Source organism: Mustela nivalis (assembly GCF_964662115.1).
Source record: "Mustela nivalis genome assembly, chromosome: 15".
NCBI lineage: Eukaryota > Metazoa > Chordata > Mammalia > Carnivora > Mustelidae > Mustela > Mustela nivalis.
Genome location: NC_139034.1, coordinates 25,247,963 through 25,268,393, shown reverse-complemented (window position 1 = coordinate 25,268,393; position 20,431 = coordinate 25,247,963). Strand labels below are relative to the sequence as shown.

General features: G+C 39.1%; 1 protein-coding gene across 4 annotated transcripts in view; it reads left to right on the top strand.

Annotated features, from left to right (window-relative positions):
* MRPS31 (mitochondrial ribosomal protein S31) overlaps positions 1-14,241 on the top strand; it is a 34,514-nt gene extending 20,273 nt beyond the window's left edge. For 2 of the 4 annotated variants that reach the window (XM_082700495.1, XM_082700493.1), the window contains 3 exons: positions 375-454; positions 6,119-6,262; positions 13,941-14,241. In XM_082700495.1, the coding sequence (XP_082556621.1) occupies positions 375-454; positions 6,119-6,262; positions 13,941-14,170 (454 nt within the window). In that variant the 3' untranslated portion in view covers positions 14,171-14,241. Of the gene's footprint in view, positions 1-374; positions 455-6,118; positions 6,263-6,468; positions 6,522-7,059; positions 7,108-13,940 lie in introns of those variants that run through there. The other 2 variants (XM_082700492.1, XM_082700494.1) reach the window with 2 other exon arrangements.
* The last annotated feature ends 6,190 nt before the right edge of the window (positions 14,242-20,431 follow it).

Genomic DNA, 20,431 nt, shown 5'->3' with positions numbered 1-20,431 from the left:
GGACCCTGGATTCATGACCTAAGCCACCCAGGCACCCCAGTGGAATTATTTTTAATTTCTACATTGAGTATTTCATATAAAATAGTTTTCTTAAAGGGGCCTTGGTGACTCAGTCATTGAGCATCTGCTTTGGCTCAGGTCATGATCCCAGGGCCCTGGGATCCGGCCCCACATTGGACTCCCTGCTTGGCGGGAAGGGAAGCCTGCTTCTCCCTCTCCCACTCTCCCTGCTTCTGTTCCCTCTCTTGCTGTGTCTCTCTCTCTCTGTCAAATAAATAAATAAAATCTTTAAAAATGATAATAATAGAATAATTTTCTCAATTTTTTGTTGGCCATTGTAAAAATACTAAGTTAAATTCTTTTTTCTTTTTCAGTATTAGGAAAAATATGCTCAAAGGGAAGAGACTTAATATTTTTGACCTTAAGACAGTTACCGAAGAGGCACCTAAAACAGGTTTGTTAAGAACATGATTTCTCAGGTGTAGAAACATTCCATCTTTCAAAAAAAAAGTCCTTAAAGTTTAGATTGCTCAATGTGAGGTATTTTAATAATCCGTCCTGTCGTTGGCCTGGATCCTGCTTATGAATGTAATTGTTGCCATTGCTAGTCTTGGCCAGATTCTTCCCTTGAAATGCTGCGTTCTGTGAGACAGTGGGAGGTATTTACTACCACCTTCTTGAATCCAGAGCTAGCAGTTGGCTACTGATTTGGGTTAGAACATTAACTGTCACCCTCTATTTGCAACTATGCTATTACAAAAGATAAACTATGGTTTCTGCCCTAAGGCAGCTTGCTATCTAGAAGAGGAGATGGGGGGGTGAAGGGGGACCCTGGGTGGTTCAGTCATTGAGCCTCTGCCTTAATCTCAAATAAATAAATACAATATTAAAAAAAAAAAAGGGAGATAGCATTTGTAGAATTTAATGAAGTGACTTAGTGATTGTTTAGGAGCTGGGAAGAAGAGCAGTCAGGAAATATATTTAGCAGATTTGTGGTGGTCGTGGTTTTTTTTTTTTTTTTGAAAACACGCCATCCTTTTTCCATGTACTTATCCCTTTGGGTAAGAGGTCAAATCTTTCATAATCACCATTTAATTCTAATTAAAAGAGGTGTAAGAGTGTCTTCTTGCTTGACATTAAGTGTGGTTTAGATAAATTCAGATAAACAGGAAGCTCAATACAAATGGTCTTCAGCTTACAAGTGGCTTTCATTTCCAAAGATTATAAGTTAGCTTTTGGGCTTGATAATTTTGTAATTGATATTTAAGTTCCGTGGCCTGCCTCCAATGGCTCATGTAATCTATCATAGTTACTTATATAAACATCTGATTTTTCCCACTATTTAGTAAACCGCTAGATATTAGGGGCTGGGTTTCACTGATTTTGGTATACCCAGCAACACCTAGCCAGTGGCTGTTGAATCAATCATAGGAATTAACTACCTTAAATCATAAATGCTTTAAAAAATTTTTTTAAATAAATGCTCTTTTTGAACAAATTGAGCTATGAAATATCAATCCATAGAGGAAAGGAGTTAATTCACTCAGTGTTTGTTCTTTTAAACTAAAGGAGAAACTAAGAGAACAACTTACCTACTCTTACTGCGAAAACTGCTTTCTGTCCTGTATGATGGACAGGAAATACAGGGGGCATCTGGCTGGTTTAGTTCTCAGAGCATGTAACTGGATCTTGGGGTCGTGGGTTCAAGACCCACATTGGGTGTTGAGATTACCTTTAAAAAGGGAGGGGGGAGTGGCTGGGTGGCTCAGTGGGTTAAGCCTCTGCCTTCAGCTCAAGTCATGATCTCAGGGTCCTGGGATCGAGCCCTGCGTCGGGCTCTCTGCTCAGTGGGGAGCCTACTTCTCTCTCTCTCTGCCTCCTTCTCCACCTACTTGTGATCTCTGTCAAATAAATAAATAAAATCTTTTAAAAGGGGGGGGGATACGAAATGCGCACGCGCGCGCACACACACACACTTAGATGATTCTAACGAGCTACTTGAAAAAAGCACAATAAAATGTGTGGTCATGGAGAGTAGATCACCTCTTCCCTGTTGATGTGGCAGCTGTTACACTTGCATCAAAAAGGAAATTTATTAGGAAAAAAATATACAATGGAAAAAAGACAGTCTCTTCATAAATGGTGCTGGGAAAATTGGACCGCTAAATATAGAAGAATGAAACTCGACCATTCTCTTACACTGTACACAAAGATAAACTCAAAATGGATAAAAGACCTCAATGTGAGACAGGAATCCATTAGAATCCTAGAGGAGAACATAGGCAGTAACCTCTTCGATATCAGCCACAGCAACTTCTTTCAAGATATGTCTCCAAAGGCAAAGGAAACAAAAGTGAAAATGAACTTTTGGGACATCATCAAAATCAAAAGCTTCTGCACAGGAAAGGAAACAGTCAACAAAAAAAAGAGGAACCCACAGAATGGGAGAAGATATTTGCAAATGACAGTACAGACAAAAGGCTGATATCCAAGATCTATAAAGAACTTCTCAAACTCAACAGACACAAAAGAGATACTCATGTCAAAAAATGGGCAGAAGACATGAATAGACACTTCTCCAATGAAGACATAAAAATGGCTATCAGACACATGAAAAAATGTTCATCATCACTAGCCATCAGGGAGATTCAAATTAAAACCACATTGAGATATCACCTTATACCAGTTAGAATGGCCAAAATTAGCATGACAGGAAACAGTGTGTGTTGGAGAGGATGTGGAGAGAGGGGAACCCTCTTACTCTGTTGGTGGGAATGCAAGTTGGTGCAGCCACTTTGGAGAACTGTGGAGATTCCTTAAGAAATTAAAAATAGAGCTTTCCTATGACCCTGCAATTGCACTACTGGATATTTCCCCCAAGGATATAGATGGAGTGAAAAGAAGGGCCATCTGTACCCCAATGTTTATAGCAGCAGTGCCAAACTGTGGAAAGAACCAAGATGCCCTTCAATGGACGAATGGATAAGGAAGATGTCCATATACACTCTGGAGTATTATGCCTCCATCAGAAAGGATGAATACCCAACTTTTGTAGCAGCATGGACGGGACTGGGAGAGATTATGCTGAATGAAATAAGTCAGGCAGAGAGAGTCAATTACCATATGGTTCCACTTATTTGTGGAGCATAACAAATAACATGGAGGACATAGGGAGATGGAGAGGAGAAGGTACTTGAGGGGAATTGAAAGGGGAGATGAACCATGAGACACTATGGACTCTGGAAAACAATCTGAGGGTTTTGAAGGGGCGGGGGGTGGGAGGTTGAATGAGCCAGGTGGTGGCTAGTATGGAGGGCATGCATTGCATGGAACACTGGGTGTGGTGTATAAACAATTCAATTATGCTGAAAAATTTTAAAAAGGGGGCATTTATTGTCAGGGCAGCTGCGGTTGTCCACCTAATGAACAGCCAGAAGAGGGACTTGGATTCTTGAAGGAGCCAGCTTGCTTTTTAAAATCAGAAATCCTATTTCTTAAAACTGAAATTAGCTGGCAAGGAAGCACTGCAGTTTTATGTATTCTATAAAAAATATAAAATGATTATATGCTCATAAGGTAAATTTATTAACATTTACCCTAGGGGGCGCCTGGGTAGTTCAGTTGGTTAAGCATCCCACTCTTGGTTTCAGCTCAGGTCATGATTTCAAGGTTGTGGGATGGAGCCTGATGTGTCCCAAGTTGCAGGGGGTTTGCTTGTCTCCCTCTGTTCCCCCCCTGTTCTCTCTCTCTAGATTAAGTAAGAATAAGTAAGTAAAATTTTTTAAAAAATTCAATGAAGGTACTGTTTTAATAAGTTATACTTGATCGAGTCTAAAGAATGTCTTTTGTTCCCAGTTAAGTATAATATCAACCGCGTACAAACTTCAATTCAGTTTTTATTCACTGCTGTCTCTCTCCCACTTAAAGTAATGCCTGATGTATAGTTGGCATTCAGTAATTATTTATTGACAGAATGAATGAATTCTTTTGTCCCATGATTCCCACATTTTGCTTCCCTTCAGGTTCATTACTGCTGCAAAGAATGTAGTCATAGACCTTTCTACTAACCTGCAGTAATTTAGAACTGAGAGGCAATATAGCTTAATGGAAGGAATTTTGGCATTTGATAGATGTGGATTATTCAAATTCAGATTCTGTCATACTAACTTTTCTGAGTTTCCCATTCTCCATCTATAAAATAGGGCTAATGCCTACCTCGCAAGGATTAAATGAAGTAATGTAATTCAAGTGTCAGGCACAGTGCCAAAACTACAGTTGACATTCGGGACATAGTTGCAGCTATGTCATTGCTAACCAATGACAGTGATGATGGTGGTGATGATTGTGATCACAGAAAAGACATGGGCTGATCATTGCCTACTGAATAAATCTATAAAATGTGACTGATCATTATTTTGCTGTTATGATTTTTTTTTAAGATTTTATTTATTTATTTAACAGAGAGAGATCACAAGTAGGCAGAGAGGCAGGCAGAGTGAGAGGGTGGAAGCAGGCGCGCTGCCCAGCAGAGAGCCTGATGAGGTGCTCGATCCCAGGACCCTGGGATCATGACCTGAGCCGAAGGCAGAGACTTTAATCCACTGAGCCACCCAGGCACCCCTGTTATGATTATTCTGTAAATGTGGCTAATTAAGCCTAGGTGTGGTCGTTCATGAACTGTCACATACAAATCTGTGTGTAGACATAGTTTTGTTTTGGGTAAATATCTAGGAGTGAAATTGTATGCTAAATGTATTTTTAACTTTTTAAGGAACTGCCAAACTATTTTTCAAAGAGGTTGTACCATTTTACATTCCCACCAGCAGTGACTGGTGAGAATAGGATTCATTCTTGAAAGATGTCTTCAATTTCCAAAGCAAATAAATAATTGAAATGTTATATGATGGTGGTCATAAGCTAACCTTATATGAACTTACTCATAGAGTTGGTTGTGAGGATGAGATGAACTAATGCATAAAAAGCATTAGCAGAGGGGCGCCTGGGTGGCTCAGTGGGTTACGCCGCTGCCTTCAGCTCAGGTCATGATCTCAGGGTCCTGGGATCGAGTCCCGCATCGGGCTCTCTGCTCTGCGGGGAGCCTGCTTCCTCCTCCTCTCTCTCTCTCTGCCTGCCTCTCTGCCTATTTGTGATCTCTCTCTGTCAAATAAATAAATAAAATCTTTAAAAAAAAAAAAAAAAAAAAGCATTAGCAGAGTAAGTGCTCCTTATCGCAGAGTAAGTGCTCCTTATCCGTTAGTAGTATCGTCATTTTTATGTTAATTTAATTTCTTTGGTCATTAATAGTAGTATATTGTGACTTATCTTGACAGACTAAAAATAAAGATAAAGAGGCTAGACTTTAAATATTAAAGTCACATGTTATATAAAAAATACATTCATGGGACACCTTGGTGGCTCACTCATTTAAGCATCCAACTCTTGATTTTGGCGTAGGGCTGTGAGATCCAGCCCTGGTTGGCAGGCTCTGTGCTCAGGGAGAGCTTAAGATTCTCTTCCTACCCCCTTCCTTCTCTTGCACACGTGGTCTCTCCCTTTCTTTCTCTCTCAAATAAATATTTTTTTTTCCCCAGAGATTTTATTTATTTATTTGACGGAAAGAGAGAGACACAGTGAGAGAGGGAACACAAGCAGGGGGAGTGGGAGAGGGAGAAGCAGGCTCCCCACTGAGCAGAGAGCCCAATGTGGGGCTTGATCTCAGAATCCTGAGATCATGCCCTGAGCTGAAGGCAGATGCTTAACCAACTGAGCCACCCAGGGGCCCCTAAAATAAATAAATAAATATTTAAAAATATTTACATTCATGAAAATATTCTTAAACAAAATACACATTCCTTCTTCTTTCCAGTAGAGGGGATGGTGAGATTTTAGGGCTTGCTTGCCCAGCAGTGTAGTAAATGCTAAGGCTTGCAGGAATTGTCGCTGTAGGATTTTTGTCATCTTCCTTTAGCTTTAGCTCTCAGTGAGTGACCTTTCATTATATACTGTTTATTTTAATCCTCAGGACCTGAAATGTATTACTAATTTAGAGTTGATTATATCATTTTAAAAAATAAAGATATATACATTGACTTGTGATTATTTTGAAATGTTATTATAGAGACAGCACCTTCACTTTGGGACGTGGAATTTGCGAAGCAGTTGGCCATGGTAAATGAACAGCCCCTTCAGAATGGCTTTGCAGAGATGATCCAGTGGACCAAAGAGGGGAAGCTGTGGGAGTTTCCAATTGACAATGAAGCCGGTAAGTTAATTTCAGAGGTTTATAAAATTCCATATGGAGATTAAATCTGGTTGGTGTTCAGTCACAGAGTCTAGATATTTACATGAATTTCAAAACTTTGTCTCTGTGGTGTCTGAAAAGAAATTTGACCATTTTTTTTTAAGTTAGAATTTCACTTAATTCTGAGTTTGTTTGTTTTTTAAAGATTTTATTTATTTATTTGACAGATAGAGATCACAAGTAGGCAGAGTGACAGGCAGAGAGAGACAGAGAAGGAAGCAGGCTCCCTGCCGAGTAGAGAGCCCGATGTGGGGCTCGATCCCAGGACCCTGGGATCATGAACCGAAGGCAGAGGCCTTAACCCACTGAGCCACCCGGGCGCCCCTAATTCTGGTTTTTTTATAAGAAAATTAAAGAAGTAAAACTAGGGGGTGGCAGGGAAGCACAGTTGATTAAGGGTCCAACTCTTTTATTTTTTGGGGGGGGGAGATTTTACTTAATTATTTGAGAGAGAGAGCACGAGTGGGAGGGGAGGGGCAGAGGGAGAAGCAAACTCCCTGCTGAGCAGGGAGCCTTATGTGGGACTCCCATCCCAGGACTCTGGGATCATGACCTGAACCAAAGGCAGACACTTAAGCGACTGAGCCACCCAGGCGCCCTTAAACGTCCAAGATTGATCTCAGCTCAAGTCTTGAGCTCTGTGTTGGACTCTGCACTGGACATGGAGTCTGTTTTAAAAAAATATTAAAAATTTTAAAAGCAAGTAAAATCATACGATAGAAATGTATCGTGAATTTCTTTCTTTTTTTTTTTTTAAGATTTTATTTATTTGACAGAGACACAGCGAGAGAGGGAGCATAAGCAGGGGAGTGGGAGAGGGAGAAGCAGGTTTCCTGCCAAGCGGGTAGCCCCATGCGAGGCTCGAACCCAGGACCCTGGGATCATGACCTGAGCCAAAGGCAGATGCCTAATGACTGAACCACCCAGGTGCCCTGTGTCATGAATTTCTATGTGACGTGAAGGTGTTGACTACAAATGATGACAGTTTCCTAATTGCTAAGTAGGAGATTACCTGAAAAACCTTCTCCTATGTTAAATCTTGGGTATGAGATGATATTTTGGTTTTAGAGAACACTACAACTTTTTTTTAAGTTTTATGCTGGTTATCTTTTACTCATAAAACTATTGCACTAACGAGATAAAAGGTTCTTGTGCTTAAATGCTACTCAAAGCAAAATTGTTAGAAGACTTCAAGATATTTTGGAACTCTAGCTCCATGCGTAGGTTCTTTGAACTGCTGGATGCTGTGTTACCTACTTTCCTGAAGATTATTCTGGAGATAATACTTCTCCCTCACTCAAAAGGAAAACAGTATTACTATGCAATTTATTTTATGCTTTTTTTTAGGTGTGTTTTCAATTAGAAGAGATTCACTTACTTTTATGGTACCGTTAGCTAGGAAATGTAAACATCGCAGTGAGTCTTAGGAAAATGTAGTCCATATTTTAACCTTTGTAGTAGTATGCTGTCATTGTAACATTTTATTTTTTTATAATCTTTCATTTGTTTGGATTAATAAGTGGAATGGAAGCTTAAGTATCAGAAATATTTTGTCTTATATCTTCATAAATTATTACTTTGTGTAGGAAAACTTTTTAGAGACTGATAAAACTGTTAATAAATTCTGAATATTTTGTGGATTTGTATGGTATATGCAGTCATAAAGGATGCTATGTTGCTGTGTTTCACCTGGTATATATAAAATGTATATTTCTCAAAGTATTATGCTTTCCAGGGGCACCTGGGTGACTCAGTCAGTTAAACATCTACCTTCAGCTCAGGTCACGATCCCAGAGTCCTAGGATCGAGACCCACATCAGGCTCCCTGATCAGCGGGGAGCCTGCTTCTCCCTCTGCCTCTGCCCTCGCTTCTCTCCCTGCTTGTAGTCGCTCACTCTTGCTCTTTCTTAAGTAGAAAAATAAATAAAATCTTAAAAAAAAAAAAGTTTAAAAAAAAAGTATTATGCTTCCCATACTCTGGTAGGTATCAGGGAAGAGTGACAAAAAAGCCCAAGGACTTTTCAGTTGTGCAAACCAGAGTACAGATCTAGCTGTCTCAGTGATTAGGCATTTGCCTTTGAGAAAACAATTTAACCTCCTGAGGTTAAAAAACCAGATCAGTTTCCTCATCTGGAAAATTAAAGGTACCTCATTGGAAGAATGTAAGAACTAAGGCAAAGTTATTTGAGTTGCTCAGCACAGTTCTTATTGTATAATACATGTAAATAAATGTTAGTTCATGTCCCCTCTGTATGAACACAGAATTTTAAAAGAAAAAAATTAGCAGAATGCAGTATGTGGTATTAAGGGAAAAATTCCGTATTTGATGAAATGTGCATGTTCTGAGTCATCATAATTAAAAATATGGTTCTAAAACACAATATTGAAGTAGAATAACGTGACTTTTTTCTTTTAAGATTTTATTTATTTATTTATTTATTTATGAGAGAGAGAGAGACAGAGAAAGAGAGAGAGCGCATGAATGGAGTGAGGGGCAGAAGGAGATTGGGGCTTGATCCCAGGATTCTGGGATCATGACCAGAGTGGAAGGCAGACTCTTAACCAACTGAGCCACCCAGGTGCCCGAACATGTGACTTTATTTAGGTGAGACAGTGGTTAGGGGTTCAAGTTTTGAGTGAGTTGTATGCTTAATCTCCCTAAGCCTCACTTCCCCTGTCTATAAAATGATGGGAATAAAAATAAAATTTATTCTTCTTCTGAATTCAGGTGATTCTTCTGAAAATCAAGTGAGGTTATACAAGTAAAGCATCATCAATCATCATCATCTCTGTTCCTGCCACAGTATTATGAGAGGGTTTTACTATGCTGCAAGGATCTTAAATCTTAAACTGTTAGTGAGGATGTGTATTTTCTAGGAACCACCAAATAGGATAACAGGAAAGTAAGGGTTAGTGTACATTTTCATCAAAAATAAAACACTTCAGGGCGCCTGGGTGGCTCAGTGGGTTAAAACCTCTGCGTTCGGCTCAGGTCATGATCCCGGGGTCCTGGGATTGAGCCCCGTGTCGGGCTCTTTGCTCAGCAGGGAGCCTGCTTCCTCCTCTCTCTCTGCCTGCCTCTCTGCCTACTTGTGATCTCTGTCAAATAAAATCTTTAAAAAAAAAAACAGTTCATCAAAATCTTGAATGTCCAAACTCCAAAGAAATTTATCTTAAATTTGACCTGGGGTTTTGAGCAAGTTTAATTTTTACAAAAAGAAAAAAAAACATGTCTTTTGGCCAGGCTAGGGAGATAAATGTGACAAGTTTCCATATACACTTGTACATATTATTGATGCTTCAGGATGGGAAAGGGAGGTATCTCATTTCCAGCTCCTTGAGGCAATTGTTATCAGAATGAAAAACAGGAAAAGAACTGTGGAAACTTTCTCACTTTGATCACTCCCCTCAGTATACAGTTTGGAACTTGAGAATACTTTAAGAGAGTGGCATTAGAATTTGAAGCCTCAACAGTTTAATAATATTCTTCTGTACTTCTTAGTTTTAAATTTTAAGATTAATAAAATGTCATGCTCTCTCTACTAATAGTTAACTTCATGAAGATTTACTCTGATGCTTTGAGGGAAGTGTTTTATTTTTAGGGGTGGGCCATGCCGGTTTCTGAACATAATACTGAAAATGGCAGAATGACGTGTCCTGTGTTGACAGCTTTACTTTCCAGTGTTGTGTTTTTCATTTATATAAAAAAATTTCAGTGTGTTGTTTTACCACATAAAACATATAAATTATTTTCCATTTTGAAGTAGCTTTTTTCCAGGTTGTTGTTGTCATTTTTAAGAACTGTCCCTTCTGTTTCATTTTGGCAGCATAGAGATTCGTAAGAGCAGTTAGATGGCATTATTCCCACTTAGATTTTGTAGTAGTTATTATATATTGGAGTGATGATAAAAGCATTTTTATTTTAGCCTTAACTTTGACTTTAAATTTAATCATGCTTTTACTGCTACACAGATAACAGTCTTGCTCTTGAATATTCTTTAGCCATATATATGCCACCAAAGAAGTGTTAAGTACAGTAAGTTTGGAAATGTATTAGTTTTTGATACATAACATGCTACCACCAAAATTAATAAAACAACAACTAACTTACAACTGCTCCTGAATTTATGGGTTTTCTGGCTAGTTCTGGCATCTTAGCTGCGGGTAGTTCCCTCTAGAGCGGCCTGTCTCACATGTCTGGTTGTGGGTGCCGGCTCTTGTCAGGGGAGGTAGAGATAACCGCGATATCTGTCATGCAACATCTCAAAGACTAACTTGGACTTCTTCACACGACTGTAGTAGAGTTCATAACAGCAAGGAAGAGCAAGTATTGACGTGTAGGTACTTTTCAAGCCTGTGTTTGCACAGTGTTGAGTAATATCCCGTTGACCAAAGCAGGTCACTTGCCAACCCTAAATTCAAGGGTTTGAGAAACAGACTCCATTTATGCAAAGAATGACAAAATGACATTGGGAAGGGGACTGTCTAGAAGCATGAGAGTGATACGATATGTGGCCATTTATGTGTCTACCACCTTGATTTATTTTTTATTTACTTCAATTTTAAATAAAAATAATGTATAGGGGCACCTGGGTGGCTCAGTGGGTTATGCCTCTCTGCCTTCGGCTCAGGTCATAATCTGGGGGTCCTGGGATCAAGCCCTGCGTCAGGCTCTCTGCTTAGCAAGGAGCCTGCTTCCCCCTCTCTCTCTGCCTGCCTCTCTGCCTGTTTGTGATCTCTCTTTCTGTGTCCAATAAATAAATAAAATCTTTAAAAATAAATAAAAATAAAAATAATGTATAGATCTTTAAGTATCCAAATAAATTTTTAAAATCTCTTTCAATAAATATAAACTAACTCCAAGTGAGTAGAAAGCTTATAAGCTTTTTATTTTGAGATAATTGTAGATTCACATGCCACTGAAGAGATAATAAATATCCTAGATAGCCTCTACCCATTTTCTCCCAATAGTTAACTTCCTGCAAAACCGAACCGTAGGACAGCCAAGCAATTGGCATTGATACAATTCTCCAACTGTGTACAGATGGAGAATTGTATCAATACCAATTTAATCTAGTTTTTTTATTTATAATATCTACACCCAACATGGGCTTGAACTCACAACCCCAAGATCAAAATCACATGCTCTACCAGCTGAGCCAGTGAGGCGCCCTACATGTTTAGTTCTGTGTGGTTTGTTTTTGTTTTTGTTTTTTGAAGATTTTACTTATTTGTTCATTTGAGAGAGAGAGAAAGTGAGAGTGCAGCATGAGCCAGGGGAAGGACAGAGGAAGAGAGAAAGGGAGGAGACTCCCTGCGCAGGGCTTGGGAGGAGCCTGACACACTGCTTCATCCCAGGGCCCTGAGAAGACCTGAGCGGAAATCAGACACTTAACCAACTGAGCCACCCAGGGATCCCCTGCGTGCTTAATTTTTTTAAAGAAGCTTCCAAACTGTTTCCTAGAGTGGCTGTGCCATTTTATATTCTCACCAGCAATATGTGAACCATCAGGCTTCTCATTCTCACCAGCATTTGATGTTGTCGCTGTTTTTCTTTTAGATATGTTTACATTCTGATAGATGTGTACTGATAGCTCATTGTGGTTTTAATCTGCATTTCCCTAATGGGTCGAGAGGTTGACCACATTTTTCTTGTGTGTGTTTGCCATTTATTTATCTTTTTCAGTGAAATGTCTGTTCTTCTTTTTTGCCCATTCTCTAATTGGATTGTTTGGTTTTCTTACTATAGAGCTTTGGGAGGTTGTTTTTTTGTTGTTGTTGTTTGCTTGTTTATTTTTTTAAATATGTTCTAGACCTTTATTAAATCTTTGGTTGCATTGAGGTTCCTGGGTGGCTCAGTCGGTTAAGCATCCGACTTTTGATTGCAGCTCAGGTCATGATCTCAGGGTTGTGAGATCAAGCCCCAATAGGAGGGATCAGGGATCCACTGTTAAAACTTCATTTAACCTTAACTACCTCCTTAAAGGTCCTGTCTCTAAATATAGTCACATCGGGGATTAGGACCTCAACCTATCAATTTTGAGGAGATAGGATTCAGTCCATAACAGGGTCTATTTCTGGGCCGTCCTTTTTGTCCCATCAATCTGTGTCTGTCCCTCTCTCAATACCACACTTTTGATGACTGTAGCTGTTTCAGTAAATCTTAGCATTATTGCTCCCATTTTATTCTTCTCTTTCAAGATTGTTATAATATTCTAGGACTTATGCCTTTCCATATAAATTTTAGATTAAATTTGTTGGCAAAACCTTACTGAGATTTTGATAGGAACTAGTGTTGGTTTTGTTGATCTTCTCTATTTTTTTATTTTCAATTTTACTGATGTTGGATGTTATCTTTATTATTTCCTTCCTTTGCTTGCTTTAGAATATTTTGCTCTTTTGCTAGTTCTTGAGGTGGGAACTTAGGTTATTGATTGAGACTTTTCCTCTTCATCTGTATTAATTTAGTGCTATATGTATCCCTTGTAGCACTGCATTAGCCGTGTCCCACAAATTTTAATTTGTTGTGTTTTCATTTTCATTCAATTCTGATTTTTTTTTAAGAATATTGCTTGATCTTTAACTGTTTCCTATTGTCTTTCTGTTACTGATTTCTAGTGTGATTCCATTATGATCTGAGCATGTACTGTGTATTACTCCACTTATTTTAAATGTGTTGCGGTTTGTGACCCAAGATGTGGTCCAGCTAGGTGAATGCTCCATGAACTCCTGAAAAGATTTTGTTTTCTGAAATAGTTTGGTGGAGTGTTCGTAGACGTCAGTTTGATAATGTCAGTTGTTGTTCAGTTCTTGGCTAATTTTCTAATTCAGATGTTTTTCTTTCTCCCTAATAATTTTTTTTGTTTTGCTCTGAAGTCTGTTTTGTCTGATAATCATATAACCACTCATGCTTGCTTTTTTAAAAAAAATTAATGTTAACAAGATGCATTTTTCTCCATCCTTTTATTTTCAATCTTCTGATTTTGTGTTTGAAGTGAGTTTCTTATAGAAAGCATATCATTGGATGCATGATTTTATATTCACTCTCCAGTCTTTGTCTTTTGATTGGTGTATTTAGACCATTTACATCTGAATAATTATTGATTTGTTAGGACTTAAGTCTCCAATTTTATTACTTGTTTTCTTTTCATTTTCTCTATTTCTCATTACATTTTGGGGGGGGCTCCCTGTGAGCTGCTTGAACATGTTTTAAGATTCTATTTTGTTTTATTTATATAATTTTTTTTGTAGTTTGTGTAGTTTCTTAGTGGTTGCTGTAGAATTGAAGTTTTTATTAGCAGTAACTGCTGCTACACTTTGAACATTTATAATACGCATCATAATGTGAACATGTATAATGAACATTTATAATGTGCTAGGCATTATAAGAATTTTATAAGCTTTGTATCTATGTAATCTTTACAGAAACCTCATGAAAAAGGTTCTATTTTAATCTTCATTTTATACCTGAAAACTGATGCTTAGAGAAGTTAATTAATTTGCCCAGTTACACAGTTGTTAAATTGGTGGGCAAACCTAAGTCTAACTCCAAAGTTGATGGCTTTAACTGTAGTAGCCATTAGTGCTAATTTTGCAATAAAGATTTTACTTCAAAACTGTATTTTATCTCATTTCCTAGGTTTTGATGATGATGGTTCTGAATTTCATGAACATGTATTTCTGGATAAACACCTGAAAGATTTTCCAAAACAAGGACCAATTCGCCACTTCATGGAGCTGGTGACCTGTGGCCTTTCCAAAAACCCATACCTGAGTGTTAAACAAAAGATTGAACACATAGAGTGGTTTAGAAATTACTTTAATGAAAAACAAGACATTCTAAAAGAAAGTGGGATACGGCTTAATTGAAGACCATGGAAATTCTTATTTCAAGCTGTTGGTGATGGATATTAAAACTAAATAAAATAATTTTACTAGAAGTTTTTCTATATTGTGTTAATTGTGTACATTTGATTTGAATGGTATATAGTGGTAACTGAAGAATATTCTTGCATCAAGAAAAGTTGTCAGTATTTACAGATTCAGCTGGTAATTCTTTTTTTTTTAAGATTTTATTTTTATTGATTTCACAGTGCAACAGTGAGAGAGGGCAGGGGAAGTGGGAGAGGGAGAAGCAGGGAGCCCAATGCAGGCCTCGATCCCAGGACCCTGGGATCATGACCTGAGCCGAAGGCACCAGACACTTAACAACTGAGCCACCCAGGCGCTCCATCAACTGGTAATTCGTAACAAGAAGAATATCTTAGAATTACTACAAGTTTAAGACAACTTCTTTTTCTTTTCAGTGACTGTACGTCTTTGAAATACAAATATTAGCCACATATCTGATGACATCAGAGTGCTCTAACAGTTGAGATGGTTTATAGACGGGTTTATATGCACTGACTGTGTATATTTTTATTTATATATCTTTATATATTTCACCCTTAATTAATTACCCTCATCTAAGTCTGGGTCATGAACAAGAAGTAACCTTGTAGAGATAAGTGGCTTATTCTAACCCCTCTAGTCTTTTAGGTCTTTGTACCAAAGTTAGAACTATTTATTTTCCATTACGGTGCTTAGCAGTGTGACTCAAATTCATACAACTCAAAGGAAGAAAGATTCTAAAAAACTCAAAACTAGAATTTAGTTTGTAGTGATCGTACACTAGTAGTGTTTTAGGCTCCCGGCATAAGCAAATGGAAATTCTATGAAGGAACCCATCATCGACTCAGAATTCAAATTACAAAACACATAAACAAAACAGTGTGATTGGGCACGAGCAGAAGCAGACTCATAAAGTCTTTAAATGTTAAGCTTGGGGCACCTGGGTAGCTCAGTCAGTTAAGTGTCCAACTCTTGATTTTGGCTCAGGTCATGATCTCCGGGTCATGAGATCGAACCCTGTGCCTGGCTCTGTCTTGAGTGTGGAACCTGCTCTCTCTCAAATAAATAAATAAGTATTGGACTTATACTACGAACTAAATGTAAGAGAGAGTAAAATATAGAGCAGGAGATAATAAAAGTTACTAGATATTGGGAAACGAAAATTTAAGGAGTCTTAACAACAGATTAGACACAAAGGTTGATCTAAAGAAATCCATGTGGGGGCACCTGGGTGGTTCAGTAAATTAAGCATCCAACTCTTGATCTCAGCTCAGGTCTTGAACTTAGGGTCAAGAGTGTTGAACCTTCCAGCTTTCTGCTTAGCGGGGAGCCTGCTTCCTCCTTCCCCCCCCCCCTCTCTCTCTCTCTCTCTCTGCCTGCCTCTTGGCCTACTTGTGATCTCTATCTGTCAAATAAATAAATAAATAAAATCTTTAAAGAAAAAACAAAGCGTTGAACCTACTTAACCCACTGAGCCACCCAGGCGCCCCAAGAGTGTTGAATGTACTTTAAAAAAAAAAAAAAAGTGCCTAGTGTGAAACCTACTTAAAGAAAAACCCATATGTAGTGGAGATAAGAAAAGAGAAAAGAAATTTGAAAGACAGGTAAAGATTGATACAAGAAGGTAACATTTGTTAGGCACCTGGCTGGCTCAGTTTGTAGAGCATGTGACACTTGAACTTATGATGCTTGAACTCAGAGCCATGAGTTCAAGTCACATGTTGGGCATGGAGAACTACTTTAAAAAAGGTTTTTTTAAAAGAAGGTAACATGGGTGCCTGGGTGGCTCAGTGGGTTAAGCCGCTGCCTTCGGCTCAGGTCATGATCTCAGAGTCCTGGGATCAAGTCCCGCATCGGGCTCTCTGCTCAGCAGGGAGCCTGCTTCCTCCTCTCTCTCTCTCTGCCTACCTCTCTGCCTACTTGTGATCTCTCTCTGTCAAATAAATAAATAAAATCTTTAAAATAAATAAATAAATAAAAGAAGGTAACATTTGTGCAATCAGATTTCCAGAAGGATAGAAGAAGAAATGGGACAGAAGCTATCTGAATATTTGAGGAGTTTTTATGGTTTATGAAAGACATCAATTCACAGACAGTAATCTCTTGCTCTTACATATAAACTGTACCCAACAACAACAAAATACATTCTTTACTAATACATGGGGACATCTGAAATTTTTCGAGTATTTAGTTCATTTATTTTTAATCATAGTTACTGATGTATTTGGATTTATTTTTACTAGCTTCTTTTGTGTACCCTTTGTATGCTTTGTTGCCTTCATTTTGGTTATTTTTTCTCATGTCATACTAGTGGAAGAGAGGGATAAAACATAAAATATCTTAAAAATAAGGGCTAAGCGGTACTTGGGTGGCTCAGTTGGTTAAGCATCTGCCTTCGGTTCAGGTCATGATCTCAGGGTCTTGAGTCTCACATCAAGCTTTCTGCTCAGCAGGGAGCTTGCTTCTCCCTCTCTCTCTACCCCTCCCTGCCCCCACCCATGCTCTTTCTCTAATAAATAAAATCTTTATTAAAAAGTGAGGGTTAAATACATTTGTTAGATGAAAGTAATTGCTAGCAGCAGACCATAAAAATCCTAAAGATGTGCTTTAACTGAAAAGGACATAATCCCACATTTTAGGTATGAAATATAAGAAAAAATAGCAAAGTGATAAATAAGTTAATTACAAAATAGTAAAATGTCTTATGGGGGTGATTAAAATATATGACAATAATAGGATATGTGAAGATGAATTTTTTTTTAAATTTTTGTTTTATTTGAGAGAGAGAGAGAGAGTGCACAAGCAGGGGTATGGGCAGAGGAACAGGGAGAAGCAGATTCCCAACCAAGCAAGAACACCAAAGCAGCCCTCAATTCTAGGACCCTGGGATCATGTCCTGAACTGAAGGCAGACACTCAACCAATTGATTGAGAGAGATGAGCAGGGGGAAGTGTAAGGGGAAAAACAGACTCCCTGCTGAGCAGGGACCTGGACTCTGGGCTCAATCCCGGGACCCCAATCCCCGCCTGACCTTGGGATCATGAACTGAACTGAAGGCAGACACTTAACTGAGTGACCCAGGCGCCCAGGATGAATTTTTTAAAATATCAAGTGATAATGCTCTTTGGCAGAGACACAGCTAAAACAAGAATACCAGAAGTTTGGAAGTAAAGGGAAAAAATGGACAAGTGTTAATCCGGTTGTGGCTAGATTCACATCAGAAAAAAAAAATAGTCTGGGGCGCCTGGGTGGCTCAGTGGGTTAAAGCCTCTGCCTTCAGCTCAGGTCATGATCCCAGGGTCCTGGGATCGAGCCCTGCATCAGGCTCTCTGATCAGCAGGGAGCCTGCTCCCTCCTCTCTCTGCCTGCCTCTCTGCCTACTTGTGATCTCTGTCTGTCAAATAAATAAATAAAATCTTAAAAAAAAAAAAAAAAGTCTGACACATTATTAGAGACATTATTTTTAAAATGATAACTTAATAACTTAAAGAAATTGGATCTCAGGGCACCTAGGTGGCTCAGTGGTTAAAGCCTCTGCCTTCGGCTCAGGTCATGATCTCAGGGTGTGGGATAGAGCCCCACATTGGGCTCCCTGCTCGGCAGGGAGCCTGCTTCCCCTCCTCTCTGCCTTCCTCTCTGCCTACTTGTGATCTTTGTCTGTCAAATAAATAATCTTAAAAACATAATAAAATAAAAGAGCATCTACATGCCTTTAAAAAGAAAGAAAGAAATTGGATCCCTAGCTTAAAGATCTTCCTAGTATCAGCCACAGCAACTTCTTTCAAGATATGTCTCCAAAGGCAAAGGAAACAAAAGTGAAAATGAACTTTTGGGACTTCATCAAGATCAAAAGCTTCTGCACAGCAAAGGAAACAGTCAACAAAACAAAGAGGCAACCCACGGAATGGGAGAAGATATTTGCCAATGACAGTACAGACAAAAGGTTGATATCCAGGATCTATAAAAAACTCCTCAAACTCAACACACACAAAACAGAGAATCATATAAAAAAAATGGGCAGAAGATATGAACAGACACTTCTCCAATGAAGACATACAAATGGCTATCAGACACATGAAAAAATGTTCATCATCACTAGCCATCAGGGAGATTCAGATTAAAACCCCACTGAGATACCACCTTACACCAGTTAGAATGGCCAAAATTAGCAAGACAGGAAACAACATGTGTTGGAGAAGATGTGGAGAAAGGGGAACCCTCTTATTCTGTTGGTGGGAATGCAAGTTGGTGCAGCCACTTTGGAGAACAGTGTGGAGATTCCTCCAGAAATTAAAAATAGAGCTTCCCTATGACCCTGCAATTGCACTACTGGGTATTTCCCCCAAAGGTACAGATGTAGTGAAAAGAAGGACCATCTGTACCCCAATGTTTATAGCTGCAATGGCCACTGTCACCAAACTGTGGAAAGAACCAAGATGTCCTTCAATGGGCGAATGGATAAGGAAGATGTGGCCCATATACACTATGGAGTATTATGCCTCCATCAGAAAGGATGAATACCCAACTTTTGTAGCAACATGGATGGGACTGGAAGAGATTATGCTGAGTGAAATAAGTCAAGCAGAGAGAGTCAATTATCATATGGTTTCACTTATTTGTGGAGCATAACAAATAGCATGGAGGACGTGGGGAGTTGGAGAGGAGAAGGGAGTTGGGGGAAATTGGAAGGGGAGGTGAACCATGAGAGACTATGGACTCTGAAAAACAGTCTGAGGGTTTTGAAGGGGCGGGGGATGGGAGGTTGGGGGAACATGGTAGTGGGTATTAGGGAGGGCACGGGTTGCATGGAGCACTGGGTGTGGTGCAAAAAACAATGAATACTGTTACGCTGAAAAGAAATAAAAAAAAAAAAAAAAAAAAAAAAAATCTTCCTAGAAAGGGGCACCTGGCTTGGTAGAGCATGAAACTCTTGATCCTAGGGTTGTAATTTCTAGCCCCACACTGGGCATAGAGATAACTTAAAAAAAAAAAAAAAATCTTCTGAGAAAGAAAGCAACAACTTCAGACTATTTCTTAGAAGAGTTTTAAGCCTTCAAAAGAAAGGTAATTCTTGGGGAACTTGGGTGACTCGGTGGATTAAAGACTGCCTTCAGCTCAGGTCATGATCTCAGGGTCCTGGGATCAAACCCCACATCCACTCTCTGCTCAGCAGGGAGCCCGCTTCCTTCTCTTTCTCTGCCTGCCTCTGCCTACTAGTGATCACTGTCAAATGAATAAAATCTTAAAAAAAAAAAAAAGAAGATAATTCTTACACAAATTATTCTAAAGCACAGAAAAAGAACAAACAAACCTCAAATTAATTTCAAGAGACTAGAATTAACAAAGGTTAATCATAATCATGAAGGCATATTTGAAAAACCAAACAACATGGCAAACTAAATCCGGCAATTAATAAAAAAGAAACAATAGTCAAACTGAGTTTATTCCTGGAATGCAAGGGAGGTTTAACAATGGGGAGAAAATAATAAAGAATGCAGGGGCATCTGGGTGGCTCAGTCAGTTAAACTTCTGACTCTTGGTTTTGGCTCAGGGTCATGAGATTGAGCCCCTTGTGGGCACTGTGCTGAGCATGAGTCCGCCTGGGATTCACCCCTCCCCCCTTCCCTTCCCTTTGCCCCTCCCCTCACTCACACATGCACACATGCTGTCTCTCTTTCTCAAATAAATAAAATCTTTAAAAAGGTGGGGGGTGCCTAGGTGGTTCAGTCAGTTAATCGTGTGCCCTCAGCTCAGGTCAAGATCCAAGGGTCCTGGGATGGACCCCCGCCGCAGGCCCCCTGCTCAGCAGGGAGTCTGCTTCTTCCTCCATCTCTCATGTTCTCTCCCTCTCTGTCCCTCTCAAATAAATAAGTAAAAATCTCTAAAAATTTATATGGGGGCCTAACCTATAAGTGTAGCAAGAAAAAATATATATAAAAGCTATTAGAATTAGAAATTCATTCTAAAGTAATCCTCAGTGAATCACACCCTTTCTGGACAGAGCCTGAGATTTGCTTCTATGGCAAAGGTGATGGGGTAGTCACTCCCACAACTGAGTTACGTTCTAGGCAAAAGTGATGAAATTCTTCCCTCTTGTGACTACATTACATTACATAAGACTCCTTGTTAGCCAACTGGGTGAGAATTCTACTGGCTTTGAAGAAGCTGCCATGTCATGAAAAGGCCTATGAACAGGCCACGTGCAGTTTCTCTGGGAGCAGAAGGCAACTCCTGCCTGAC